The following is a 13,382-nucleotide window of genomic DNA, read 5'->3' as shown; positions in this document are numbered from 1 at the left end:
CAGTCCTCAGCCACAATATGGCTCCCCGACTCCCCAAATCAAATGACCTCCAGGTATCTCGGCATGAGGCAACCATGGAAATCCCTGCTTGTAATAAAACCATCTTATACATTTTCTACAGGAGTGTAATGGAGACAGATAACCTTTTAACATAGGCATCATATATCTCATAACTCTGTTTCTGCATTGTGCCTGTTATCAGAGCACCATTAAAACTGACTTCTGCTCTGAAGATTCAGGAAACTATTCCTATCCATAGAAAGAAAATAAGCACTTAACCTAGCCAGTAGGAAACTTTCCTGTTCTGTTCCTGCAGTAGTTGAAGACTGAAAATGGACAGGGGAAAGAAGAACAGTGTAAGAAATATCTCCAATTAAAATTTCAGAGACGGCCAAATAGAGTGAAACAAAGAACTTTATTAACAGTGTGCTGGGTGCACCTAACTCAGGACCTGGTTCGAGCACAGCCCGAATGGGAGGGATAAGCCCTTTTAAAACCCTTCAATTTGCATAACCACTCCCTCGCTCCTCCCATGCCAGGCCTCTCTCTTTTCTTCCTTAAAAGGCGATCGTTGCCTTCGTGCAGTCCATTGGTTGTCTTCATCCACCTATCAGGTTGTTTCCCTGCTGCCGGCTGCATGGTTCCCTGGCACTGAGCCCAGGCTGTTCTCACCACCTTACATTCTTCCTGGCTCGCCTTCGCACTGTAGCAGTAAGCAAGCAGAACTGTAAGTAACAATAAGTAGCAGTAAGCAGGCAGAACTATAAGCAGCAGTAGGCAACAATGAGCAGCAATAGGTAACCTCAAGCAGAACTATATGTAGCAGGTAGGCAGCAGCAATAAGCAACTTCAAGCAGAACCACAAGCAGTCCACCAGTCCCCAACCACAAAATGGCTCCCCAGTCCTTCAAACAAAATGGCTCCCAGGTGCCCCGGCACAAGGTAGCCCCTGCTTGTAATAAAACCGTCTTAATTATTTCCCACAGCAGGAAGGGAAACATGCTGACTGAAGTACTGACTTCTTTGTTCTGTTTAGAGGATTTTGACTACCCTTTGGCACTGTTCCCTTTAACAAGGAGGTTTTATATGTGAGGGCATTTATATGGCCATTTAGAAAGGCTAAATAAAGAAAAACAAACAAAACCAAAACAAAAACCAAACTAACAAAAAATAAAAACCCACAAAAGAACCTAGACAGTTCTTCTGGCATACAAAACACTATGATTGTTCCTCAGGTTTGAAGCTAAGTGTCTCTGATACTGGGCATGATGCTTTACCATCACACAGATCTTTGTTCCTTCTGCATGACTGATGCAGTTGCATAACGGGTCTAGCAGTCATTTATGTAGGAGGCAGGCTAGTTCTGGACATAACAACTACATCACTGGCACACGGTGTCTCAAGTCGGTCTCACAAAGTTCCAACCACCTTAAACAGAATACCAAAAATCACCAGAAGCAGTGGCAGAATCTGAAAAAAGCTGCTTCTGGCAGATCGGGTGGTATTAGGATATCTCCCTAAATATCTATGCTCTTTGACTAAGTGAGCACTTAGGAGCATTCACATTGCAGGCAGAGGCAGAGTAATTGTGATTCCTACAGGACACTATATGAAGTATTTGCATGTAAAGGTTTAACTGTTTCTTATGGATAGGTAATACAATTGGCACTCTTTTTTCTCTTCAGTGCATTGCAATGGGGCAAGTAGGGGCCATAGAGATTTTCATTGAAGGAAATTATGTATCTCTGTGCAAACACATTGTCAATTTTAAAGGTAAAGGCAAAGGCTTTAGAGTCTTTACTTTTGCAGTACTCTTCACTTTGAGGTTAGTATAACCTTTGTTTTGGCATATGAAAGAAAAACAAGTCAAGCTGTGAAAAAACAAAATGAGAAAAATAACATAATGTGCAAACCTGTGGTCTGACTTTACTTTTAGAAGCAGGTGCTGTATGAACGTGTGACTGCACTTTCTGAGTGTGGGGGCTACTGCCTGAAATAAAGCTGTGAGACATTACTCAACCCAAGAAGCACAGGAAAGGAGTGTGAGAGTAGTGAGTGATAAGAAAAAACTGAGTCTCTCTGACACTGTCTTCACTTGACACTGACACTTGACTGGAGCTATATTATTTTCCATTGCACTGGGGAAACACATTTCAGAGCCATCCATCAATTCCAACTGTGTAAGTACACATTAAAATCCAGGAAATTGAGTTTTGTGTCTTTGGGGACCTAATACAGGATCAATAACTACCAGAAGTGCAACCCTGCCTTCCTGCCCCAGGAAACTCATACCAGACAGGCAGAGTCGGAACACACCTTGACATCACTCCAGAAGGAACCAAAAGCTGGCACAGCCTATGTGACCACTGGGCTAGGCATCCTCTTCTTTTTTTTGGAGATCTTTCTGGGAAAACACATGATTGCCTTAAGCTCTTGGTAATCTGCCTGTTTTTTAATTAGTAGATCACTTCAAATGAAACTGCAAAAGAATTTAGGTCTTTGGAAACTTCACCAAGCTTCAATCAAAGGAAATTAAAATACATGAATTATTGCAGAAACAAGTGCTTTGCATTAGCTCTGCAATGATTTAGGGAGAACAAATGGTATCATGCCTGTGTGTAAGGACAATCTATGACAATAAAATCCCACAAGGGAAGTGACACACTGAAACTGCATGGCAGCATCAGAGCAAATGTTTAGTTCTATATCTACTCCAGCTTTTATGTGTTTTATACTTTTTTTGTTAAGGATTACTATGTGTTTCCAGTACTTTACTGGAAACACAGGCAAACACAGGAGAACATGGAAAGTGTGGAAAACAAAAACAGAGAAAGTACAGATCCATGTCGGGTGGTGAGAAAAGGCTGGTGGGGAAGTGGAAATAAAGAGGATAAGTCATGGAAGAAGCCAAGGGGAGAAATTAAACTTAGTCAATATCTAAAGCACAGTAAGATTACCAACAGTTTCTCAAGACAAGTCACTAAAGATCATGAGGCACTTTGTGTAAAAGCCACACTTTTCATAACACAGTTTCTGTAGGCTGATGTTCTAGAAGTAAGCTTCTTATTTTTTATCACCCATATACGTTGACACATATTATAGTGAGATGCTATTTGGAGAACCCATTAGTCTGTCCCATCTCTAAGTAGAATATGCTTCTTTTCGGACAAACTAACATCACTTCAGCAACTAAGGGCACTCCATGACCAGTTAAATGAAAAACACAGTCCTATCAAAAGCTAACAGGAGGCAGGAGAGAGATGTTCTGATAGCAGAAAGCAAAGGATGAGGTCAGCCAGGTAAAAGGTCAGGGCTGCCTGCCAAACCTGTGTGGACTGACACCTGAGCCCATTATGGGTTATTGCTGTGTATGCCTGTAGGAGCATAGTGAATTGGCTCATATTGGCAAACTGGGGAGGGAAAAGCATATTCATTGCACCAAATATTCAGGAAGGTCAGCTGAGAGTCAGTCTGGAAGCCAGGTAGATGGTGTTGATCCTGATTTCACATAAAACCCTGGCAAAATCACGGCCATGAACACAGTGCCAAGCCTCTGTAGTATGCAGGGAGTTGGACATCCAGGATTTAATGCACTTCTTTTTGGAGATCTACATCTTTGAACTAGCATACTTTCCCTATGTTAGGGTAAGAAAATGTGGTTCCTGCCAAGACTTTCTCCCCACAAGCCTGTAATTAAGCAGCTTATGATTCTGTCAAATTGCCATTCCTCACCTAAATCAGGGATTTATGCACACCCAGGCTTCCCAGACCCTCAATAATAAGGCTGTTATGAAAAGCTGTACACTTGTGTCAAAATGAAGCAGTAGGGTTAAGTGATTATTTTCATCTGGAGACAGAGACAGAACATATGCCTGAAGCTGAATTTTGGGCTAGGTTTGCCCTGTTTCTTGGCAGGGTAGCTGCATTGGTGCATGCTGATTTGGCTATAGGCCTTCTGCTGTCTTAGCTGGCTTAGAGATGAGCTGCTTCTGCATGCTGCAGGTAAGCTTCAGCACTTTGTTAATGTAACTTGGAAAAAAAGTGTGATATTACAGAGCACTGACTAGAATAGCTTTCCCTTGGAAGACTTAAAAGGGTCAGTTTCAAGCCTTTACAGTACTGTTATTTTATCCAAGAGATCACCTGTAGAAGGAAAAAAGTTTGCTTTGTAAAACCTCACAATAAATGGTATCCTAACCTTGGCAATTTGAAATAAATATATGCTCCCTATGCAAAACTGGGAGAAGCAATCTCAGAGTAACTGCTGCATGGGGCAGTCTGGCAGCCTCTTGTAACTCAGAGGGAACACGGCTTAGAGACTTTGCTTCAGCAAAGTAGGTGAGAACAAAATGTAGGTGAGAACAAATGTAGGTGAGAACAAATAGTCCCACTCCTGCTTAGCTTTAACCAAGTGCTTGTGTCCTCTTAAAGTCAAGCTTAACAATTTTTCCTAAACCTTTACGAGACAAAGCTTGTTTTTCTCACATTTGCTTTTTACCTTGTGCAATACCACTTCTTTCCAGCGGAGGGAAAACTTGTCCTTCTATTCTGCCTATTTTCCACTCTCCCTATAAGCTTTTCTGCTGGAACATACTGACAGTAAACAAAGCATCGAGAAATCATGTTTACATTAAGTAACTTATTTTGCAATAACTGGTACTAATTTGGAAAAACTTAAAGATGCGTGAGGGAAAAAACATTTGTCTAGGAAGTCAATGTTTGTAAGGCTAAGGAGTGAGGGGGGACAGGACTGAGCAGTGTCTGTGTATCCTAATTTTATGTTCTTATTATTTTTACCTTTACCCCAATGGCTAATCACTGGTTATACTAATATAACTTGACTAGACTTTGCAGAGTGAGATAGGAAGATACTTGAATGCAGAAGCACATGAGCAGTAAAAGACTGCAGATGGGTAGAAGTAGAGTGTACACAATCCGGTATATTTAACCCTTAAGCACTGTTACCTTCATTCTGCAATACCAGTAGAGGGAATCAAACACTGTAATTCAGTCTTTTGCTGGTTTTGGCTGGGGGGAGTGTGTGTGTTCTGATAAGGCATGCCTCCTGATGTTGACACTGTAAAATAAGTATATTTTTCTGTTCTTTTAAGATCTGAAATGAGGGTTTCTAAGAGACCGACACTAAAATAATTTATACACTTATATGTTCTGAGAGTCATTCCTATTAAATCAACTAGTCTTTGACTTTTACCAACAAAGAAAATAGGTAGAAGTTCTTAGTGCGTGCCAAAAAGCAAATACTACTTCAGAAATGCATAACACACAAAGAAAGTAATGAATTCCAGCATTTTTGCCTCTCCAGAATGGAGAAACGCAAGACTGTTTCACATTTCATTACTTTTTCTCCCAGACACACACTTCACTCTTCAACAATTGTCTGTATGCAAACACCTAGATCAGAGATCTAGTACTGCAATTGTCTTCAGGTATCTTCAAACTTGATTTGCATTTGAGATGTTTCTGCTTATGAAAAGAAGATTTTAGACCTGACTGTTGTCAGAGAGGTGTGTGGGGGGGAGTGTCCCTAGGCATGGGTTCTCCTTGCTAAAGGAGGGACACGATAGCCCCTGTGGCATGTGCCCCAATCACTTGCACTGTCAGAGCAAGTCCATGGGCTTCAGCTCCATGCTGGCCCCGTCTCTCTGCTGTGATGGAGCTGCTTTGGCACAGATGGGAAAAACTCCTTCCCTTCCTCTCGTGCAGAAACAGGCACGCGGTAGGGTGCTGCTCCTGCAGGCCACAGCTCGGGCGTCCATCACCAACTCCTGCACGGTGCAATCCTCAAGTGAAGAAAAACACAACTTGTGATGTAGCTCCCCTTGCCCAGCTCCCCTTCCGGGACGGCCGTGGTCAAAGGAGCCTCCGCAGCTGCAGGGGGACAAGAGCGTGGCTCACCTCCTGCCAGCTACAGTGCTCCACTCCTGCCGTACCATTGGGCAAGGGAAGGCAGACCACGACAGCCCGCTCTGGCCCCGCTCTCCTCGGGCCGTCCCGGGGGCGGGACGCCGAGCCGAGCGGGCGGAGCGGAGCCCCAGAGGGGGCCGTCCTGCAGCACCGGGGCGGAGCCGCCACCCGCTTTATAAAGGCGAGCCGGGGAGGTGCTGTCAGTTGTGAGCGGAGCGGCGGGGACGTGGTACGGAGCGGGGGGAAAACGGCGGAGAGCGGTGGGAAGGGCACGGCGGGTGAAGCAGAGTAAAAGCAGACGGACAGGCAGGACGGACGGAGGCGAGGCGCGGTGATGGAGCTACTACGGACTATCGCGCACACGCCGGGCGGCGGCGGTGCCAAGTGCTGCGAGGCAGCGGCGGGCAGGGCGGCTGGCGGCGAGTCGCGCAGGAAGAAGGCAGAGGAGCCGCACCAGCACGGCCACCCCGCCGCCGAGGTCTCCCGGATTATTACCGACCCCACGACGGGGAAGCGCTACTGCCGCGGCAAGGTGCTCGGAAAGGTAATGGCCGCGGCGGGCCCCGAGCCGTCCCGGGGCGGCGGCCGCTGAGTCCGGCTCGCCGCCCTTCTCAGCGGGGAGGGCTCTCTCCTATTCCTGCGGGGCTGCGCTTCCCCTGCAAGCGGGATTGAGCCGACCTGCTGGCCCCGACCTGCCCGGTCCGAGCGCCCTTCCTGCCCCCGATTCGTCTCTGCCTCGAAATACTAGCGGGATCGTGCCTTCGGCTCGGGCGAGCCCGCGGGAATGACTTAGTGTTGCATGCGGGGAGTGGGGAGCGCGAACCTGCCGATAGGTGATGAACCCAGGACCTGTCCTTAGCAAATTGCCCTTTGCGAAGGAAGTTGCCCTGCTTGACTAATACATGAGCTGGTGAATGACTAAGTGTAGGAATGCTTTCATACCTGCTCTAATTGCCTTTTTCTCCTGTGTCTTTCTAGGGTGGATTTGCCAAGTGTTATGAGATGACAGATTTAACAACAAATAAAGTTTATGCTGCAAAAATCATTCCTCACAGCAGAGTATCAAAACCTCATCAAAGGGAGAAGGTGTGTATGCATGAGTGCTTTTGTTTCTCTCCGACCCTTGGTGTGCTGGATTGCCTAGCCCTTTCCCTGAAATGGTTCTAATAGATCTAGTCTGCTCAACGTTGTGGAACTAAGGCTAACACTTTTTTTTGTTCACCCTCTCTTGTCTTTTCAGATTGATAAAGAGATTGAGCTGCACAGAATGCTTAATCATAGACATGTTGTGCAGTTTTACCATTATTTTGAAGACAGAGAGAATATTTACATTCTTCTGGAATACTGCAGTAGAAGGGTGAGCATCAACTAGGAAAAATTCAGTATTTACTTAAATGGAATCTGCAACTAATTTATATGTGTGATGTGTAAAAGGTATTTTTTGTGACTTTAGTTGTTGTTAATTTACTTTTACTTAAGGGGAATCTTGTGCATGAATGTTCAATGAGATTTCTACCTTTTTCCTCTGCAGTCAATGGCTCACATCTTAAAAGCAAGGAAGGTATTGACAGAACCAGAAGTACGATACTACCTCAGGCAAATTGTGTCAGGGCTAAAGTATCTTCACGAACAGGAAATCTTACACAGGGATCTTAAACTAGGTAAGTTCTGCACATTGCCGACTTCAAAACACTCCTCCAGCCCTGTCAGCATTGTACCATTTACCCTTGTATGCTGATAACTTAATTAGTAGAATCAGTGCAGTCTGTCTTTACAGTGGAAACATGGAGTGCTTAAGGGATGACACTAAGCATTCCTAATGAAAAAAAAAAAAAACTTGGCTAGCTTCTGGCTTTGAACAAAGTATGACTCAGCACCTGTGGCAAATGCATTACTACGTTGCAAGAAATGGACCAACTGGTATTTCTCTGTCTGCTAGGTAACTTCTTCATCAATGAGAACATGGAACTGAAACTGGGTGACTTCGGCTTGGCAGCTAGGCTGGAACCACTAGAGCACAGAAGAAGGTAGGAGCATCAAAACTGTGTAGTCTAGTAGTAAGTGAAACCAAATTCATTTAGAAAGGAGAAGTCCTGTTCAATAGCAAAAATGAATTATTTCTGAGATTAAGACTTTAGCCTCTAGAAAATGGGCTGCTATGCTTTGACTTCTGCTTTTGAGTAGTAGCAAATGCCAGAGGCTGGGTGTACTGACTGACAAATAGTGCAGGCATGAGTCTGTCCCTCCTGTATCATAAAAGCACAATGGAAAACATGTATGCTAAAGTTCCTACAGCTTCTCTTTAGGAGTCTCTTAAATTCGTGTCTGAACTTGAGAGGAAAACCTGCTGTATGAAAAATAGCTTCTCTCCTCTTTCTGTTGGAAATACTAACCAGCTCTGTGGCCTCTTTGATTTTTTTCAGAACAATATGTGGCACACCAAATTACCTCTCTCCAGAAGTCCTCAACAAACAAGGGCACGGCTGTGAATCTGATATCTGGGCCTTAGGCTGTGTAATGTAAGTACTTCACTGCCTTTGAAATGAAATATTTCTATCACTGGCTTAGGCTTTTAAGAGTTCAAAGGGAATGCAGTACTGCATCCATTTGCAGCCCTCTGTACATGTGTAGCCTAAGTACAGAAATTTTCCTTCATGTTAGGAGACAGATGAAGCCTTTTTTTGTAGTTGTACATAAGTACTGTGGGTGTGTAAAATAAAATTATTTTCCTTTGCTTTTAAACAGGTACACAATGCTGTTGGGAAGACCCCCATTTGAGACTACAAATCTTAAAGAAACGTACAGATGTATAAGGGAAGCAAGATACAGCCTGCCTTCATCTCTCTTGGCACCTGCAAAACACTTAATAGCTAGCATGTTGTCAAAAAACCCTGAAGATCGGCCCAGTTTAGATGAAATAATTCGACATGAATTTTTCTTACAGGTTTGTACTGTTTAGTGTTCTAGCTGAAGAAGTATCCACACAAAGATGCACTGTTCTAAAATTTTTTTGTATTGCCTTTCCACAGGGCTTTACACCTGATAGACTCTCTGCTAGCTGTTGTCACACCATTCCTGATTTCCATTTGTCAAGTCCTGCTAAAAATTTCTTCAAAAAAGCAGCTGCTGCTCTCTTTGGTGGTAAAAAGGATAAAACCAGATACTTCGACACACATAGTAAGTGGATTGTAGTTAGACTTAAAACTTATCTCTATTGCATCAGTATCGTGTTGGTAATATACATCTGTGAGATAGCACTGGAACACATACACTTATCTCAGAGCTTCCCCTGGGTTATTTTGACCTCTTTCTTCATAAGTATAGATGGTAGTCTGCCCACCTACGTCAGCTTGTGTAAGTGAATGTTTCTTATGGCATACTGGCAATCTAAATTGATCATCTTTTAGTTTGTACTGTTTATTGAAATTTATTCTCTTAGTAACTTGTGTATAATGGCATCACTCATCTTGGAGACTGTTGCGTGTTTAGAAGAAGCTACTGAAGGGGGACAGTGTGCTTTCTGCAGCTAATTTGTTATGTTTTCTGTAACTGAACAGCACTTCCAGATTCAGTGTGAAGCATTTTTTTCCTGTATTGCAGACAAACTAGCTAAAGAAGACGAAGAAATCTACAGGCTCAGGCATGATTTGAAGAAGACCTCAATAACTCAGCAGCCCCCCAAACACAGAACAGATGAGGTATGTGCAAGTTCAGTTCAATTCAAATCCAGTAACAGTTGGGTGGAGTAGCTATAATTAAATTATATTTGACTTGAATATCAGAGCTGGGACTGTACACAGTATAATCAAGCTTAAATGATTAACTGAGTTGCTTTAAGAGGGCTTAGCCAAGCATCACCAAGGTATGGTAGCCTTTGTAGGAAGACTATAAATTTTGTCTTTTGAGTAATTATAGTATCTGCCTAGACTCCATTGTTGGCTATGTGGTAACTTGTCTGCCAGGTGCTCTTTCTCAATATTCCAAGTACAGAGCTTCAGTTCATGATTAACTGGGACTTCTTAAAAGAATAAATTGCTGAGATCTAGCTCTTGCCATTTGGTGTTCAGACCTGCACACAGCTGTTCCCTTGCTAGGACAGGAGAGCAGAGAACTGATTAATAGCCTGTGAGATGCAAATTGAAGATCTAAAGAATGGAAGGACCTGGCATGCTAGTCTAAGCTCAGTCTAACAGCAGTTCTTTGTACGTGCTGGAAACATTAATACTAGTTTCCCTATAATTTATCATTTGTTAAGAAATAGGAGAGCCATGCAAAACTTGTGTATAAGCCTTGCCTTGTGTTATGTTTCATATTTATGCATCTGACATCTCTTCTAGGAGATCCAGCCTCTTATCACAACAGTAACCAAGCCAGGAGCACTGCCAGAAACTAAGCAGATTGGAGACTCTATTCGGATGATAGTCAGAGGAACTTTGGGAAGCTGCAGCAGTAGCAGTGAATGTAAATGCAACAAAATATAATCTCTAATTCTGAATCACACCTTTATTTTCTTCATGATTCTAACGCTTGAAACAAACATCTGCTTTCATCCCCTATTTTTTATGCTTTAAATTTTACAGCCAAATTTTTGAAAAATTAAAATTGGAAAGCTAAGTGCTCTTGTCAGTCTAATAATTAATCATTCCTTTTGAGGTCTGGAAGACAGTACCATGGGAAGTGTTGCTGATACGGTCGCAAGGGTATTGCGAGGATGTCTGGAGAACATGCCAGAAGCAGACAGCATTCCCAAAGAACAGCTGACAGTATCCTTCCAGTGGGTTACAAAATGGGTGGACTACTCTAACAAGTATGGCTTTGGGTACCAGCTGTCAGACCACACTGTTGGCGTCCTTTTCAACAATGGGGTGCATATGAGCCTTCTGCCAGATAAAAAGTAAGAATCATTACAAAGCCAGCCACTCAGTATGGCAGTTTAAACATGAAATACTTTTTTTTCATCACTAACCTCTTTATTTTCTTATCTTCCAGAACAGTGCACTACTATGCTGAGCTGGGCCAATGCTCTGTCTTCTCAACCACAGAGGCTCCTGAACAGTTCATTAGCCAAGTAACTGTACTGAAGTATTTCTCTCACTATATGGAGGAGAACCTCATGGATGTAAGTTCAGCACTTTCAGGGTCTTGAGCTGTAAAAATACACTAAATGTGAACTGAGTACTTAACACTGTCTGTTCCCTTTCCTAGGGAGGAGACTTGCCCAGCCTAACAGATGTACGCAGGCCTAGGCTTTATCTCTTACAGTGGCTCAAATCTGATAAAGCATTAATGATGCTCTTCAATGATGGCACGTTTCAAGTAAGTTTGGTAGCATTACTGTAGAAAATGTTTCTTTTAATACTTTAGCAATAAAAGTGCCTAAGTCTCAAAATGAGAGGAGGAAGAATACAAACGGGAACTCGCTTCTCTTTTGCAGGTGAATTTCTATCATGATCACACAAAAGTCATAATTTGCAATCAGAGTGAGGAGTATCTCCTTACATACATCAATGAAGACAGGATGTCAACAACGTTTCATCTGACAACTCTTTTGGTTTCTGGATGTTCACTGGAACTAAAACACAGAATGGAATATGCTCTGAACATGCTGCTGCAGCGATATAACTGAAGGCACTGGCTCAGTTAAACCAAATGGACCCTCTTGTTCACTGTGAATCTACAGTGGAGATGATGGAGCAACTAGTATACTGATAGATGTGTGGTGGTACGAAAACTTGACTGTCCTAGTGTGCTGGGCACACATCTATTGGAAACCTAAACCTACTTTTGGACTAAACTATTGTGACAAGGAGTTCTTCGGATCATAATTTTCCTTGCTTCATGTGTGTCAAAGATATATTTGACTTGAACTCAGAGCAGAGTGTGTCTACTTGCTCTGTAAAAGAGCATCTCTGATGGATTAAAACTGTGAAATACACATCTGGAAAGGCAGGGAAGGGAGAGCTCTGTTGTTGGGGATAACTGTAACAAGCAGCTTCTGGTTGCTTAACTGTGAACTATGGCCATACTTTTTTTTTCCCCTTTATTTTTCAAAAATACCTACACTTGTGGCTGGCAAAGTGCATTCCTTGTTAATTTTTTTTTAATTTATTACAGCCTAAAGTGAAGTATTTATTACATGTTTTTTGGACCTTGGCATTTTAAATATCTGTTGGCAATAAAGAGAATGGAAATCTGAAGCAGCATTCTCTGCTCTTTCTACACTATAACACAACATACTGTGCTTTTGAAGAACAAAAAATCTTGCAGGTTTGCTTTCTTTATGCTATCTTTTAGAAGTCTGCTACAGCTCAGGGTATGGATGACAGGTGCTAACCCTGAAGACCTTGTCTGTTTCTATGCCCACTTGCACTCTGAACAGAAGTACACTGCTGTTAATTCTAGCTGCACCCCTAAAGGAACTGCTCATGGATCTTTCTAGGGTAATGATGGAGGCCTTGACACTTAGTTATGGTCCTGGAGGCTAAAAACAAAAATATGGATTTCTTCAAAGTGCTACATCTCAGCATTCATGTTTTACACTGACTGAAAAGAACTTACTTCAGGATAATACTTGGTGCACGCAGTAGCTATGATAATGAGCTGTATAAGCTTTCTCTTCTAATTGCTGTGAAAACACTGCTCTTACCCGCCAAGGGAGTGAGTATCCTGATACTCCACCATTCTGAGTGAGTATCACCAGTGGTGATACTCACCATTCTACTCCAAGGTAGAATGAATTGACTATAGCTATCACTGCCCCTCTATTGTGCTTTACTGTGTCAAATGGTAAACCAGTAAAGTAAAATCAAAAGGGTAATAAGATTAAAGGGTGATTTAGTGTCAACTTTGGGCTTATTCTACCCATCTGATAACATTAAACAACTGAAAGTAAGATTCATGGTATGCAGTAAGTTTTCTGTAAAGTAGCTCAAAACAGCTGTGAACAACATCGGAATAGCCTGCTGTTTTCTGCCATCCCACTGCTACTAAGCATACACTTAAAAGAGTAATTGCTTTCCAAAACTGAAGGCAATGCCATTTGTCAGTTGGCTCAGAGGCAGGACTGTGGAGGACTTGTGACTCCATGTGAGGACAAAAGGTCTTACTTGTGGTGCTGGACTTCTTTGTCTTTAGATACTACATAGCTCCTAGACATATATAAGCACATAGCAGTCTTCAAGTAACTGTTCTGATGCAACACCAAGTAGTGGCTCAGTGGCTTACTCGACCTAGAATGAAGGTCTGTTCTTAAATGCAGACATCAATTGCCATCAGTGTATCAATCAAAGCAGCTGAATGCAAGGAATGGGCAGTCAGAGTAATAAAATGCAGACTAAACAAAGTACAGATGTCAACCCAAAATAGTGAGCAGAGGAGTTATCACTGGCTGGCTTGATCTTGCAGCAAGGGTCTATAAATGTGACTGGTGGTGGTGTATTGAATACCGTGCATTAGGT

The 13,382-nt window shown here is 42.7% G+C and overlaps 1 protein-coding gene across 2 annotated transcripts; it reads left to right on the top strand.

Moving 5' to 3' along the window:
- Positions 1 to 610: 610 nt before the first annotated feature.
- PLK2 (polo like kinase 2) lies at positions 611 to 12,122 on the top strand. Of its 2 annotated transcripts, none has more exons than XM_017811099.1 (14): positions 611 to 727; positions 6,904 to 7,011; positions 7,166 to 7,282; positions 7,457 to 7,586; positions 7,865 to 7,952; positions 8,349 to 8,444; positions 8,671 to 8,869; positions 8,955 to 9,102; positions 9,526 to 9,623; positions 10,263 to 10,386; positions 10,579 to 10,819; positions 10,915 to 11,044; positions 11,131 to 11,241; positions 11,360 to 12,122. In XM_017811099.1, the coding sequence occupies exons 2-14, from the start codon at positions 6,928 to 6,930 to the stop codon at positions 11,549 to 11,551; spliced, it is 1,758 nt and encodes a 585-aa protein (XP_017666588.1). In that variant the 5' UTR covers positions 611 to 727; positions 6,904 to 6,927; the 3' UTR covers positions 11,552 to 12,122. The 2 variants fall into 2 exon arrangements, with proteins under 2 accessions (XP_017666588.1, XP_017666587.1); XM_017811098.1 differs by lacking the exon at positions 611 to 727 and adding an exon at positions 6,143 to 6,469.
- The last annotated feature ends 1,260 nt before the right edge of the window (positions 12,123 to 13,382 follow it).

The sequence above is a fragment of the Lepidothrix coronata genome, unplaced genomic scaffold (assembly GCF_001604755.1).
Source record: "Lepidothrix coronata isolate B3197 unplaced genomic scaffold, Lepidothrix_coronata-1.0 Scaffold31, whole genome shotgun sequence".
NCBI lineage: Eukaryota > Metazoa > Chordata > Aves > Passeriformes > Pipridae > Lepidothrix > Lepidothrix coronata.
This window is presented reverse-complemented; position numbering and strand designations above follow the sequence as displayed.

Bases quoted from the DNA above. Each gene is read 5' to 3' on its own strand.
- PLK2 (XM_017811098.1), top strand. From the start codon at position 6,260: ATGGAGCTACTACGGACTATCGCGCACACGCCGGGCGGCGGCGGTGCC. The intron at 7,012-7,165 runs GTGTGTATGCAT...TTGTCTTTTCAG, and splicing joins AACCTCATCAAAGGGAGAAG to ATTGATAAAGAGATTGAGCT. The intron at 7,283-7,456 runs GTGAGCATCAAC...TTTCCTCTGCAG, and splicing joins TGGAATACTGCAGTAGAAGG to TCAATGGCTCACATCTTAAA.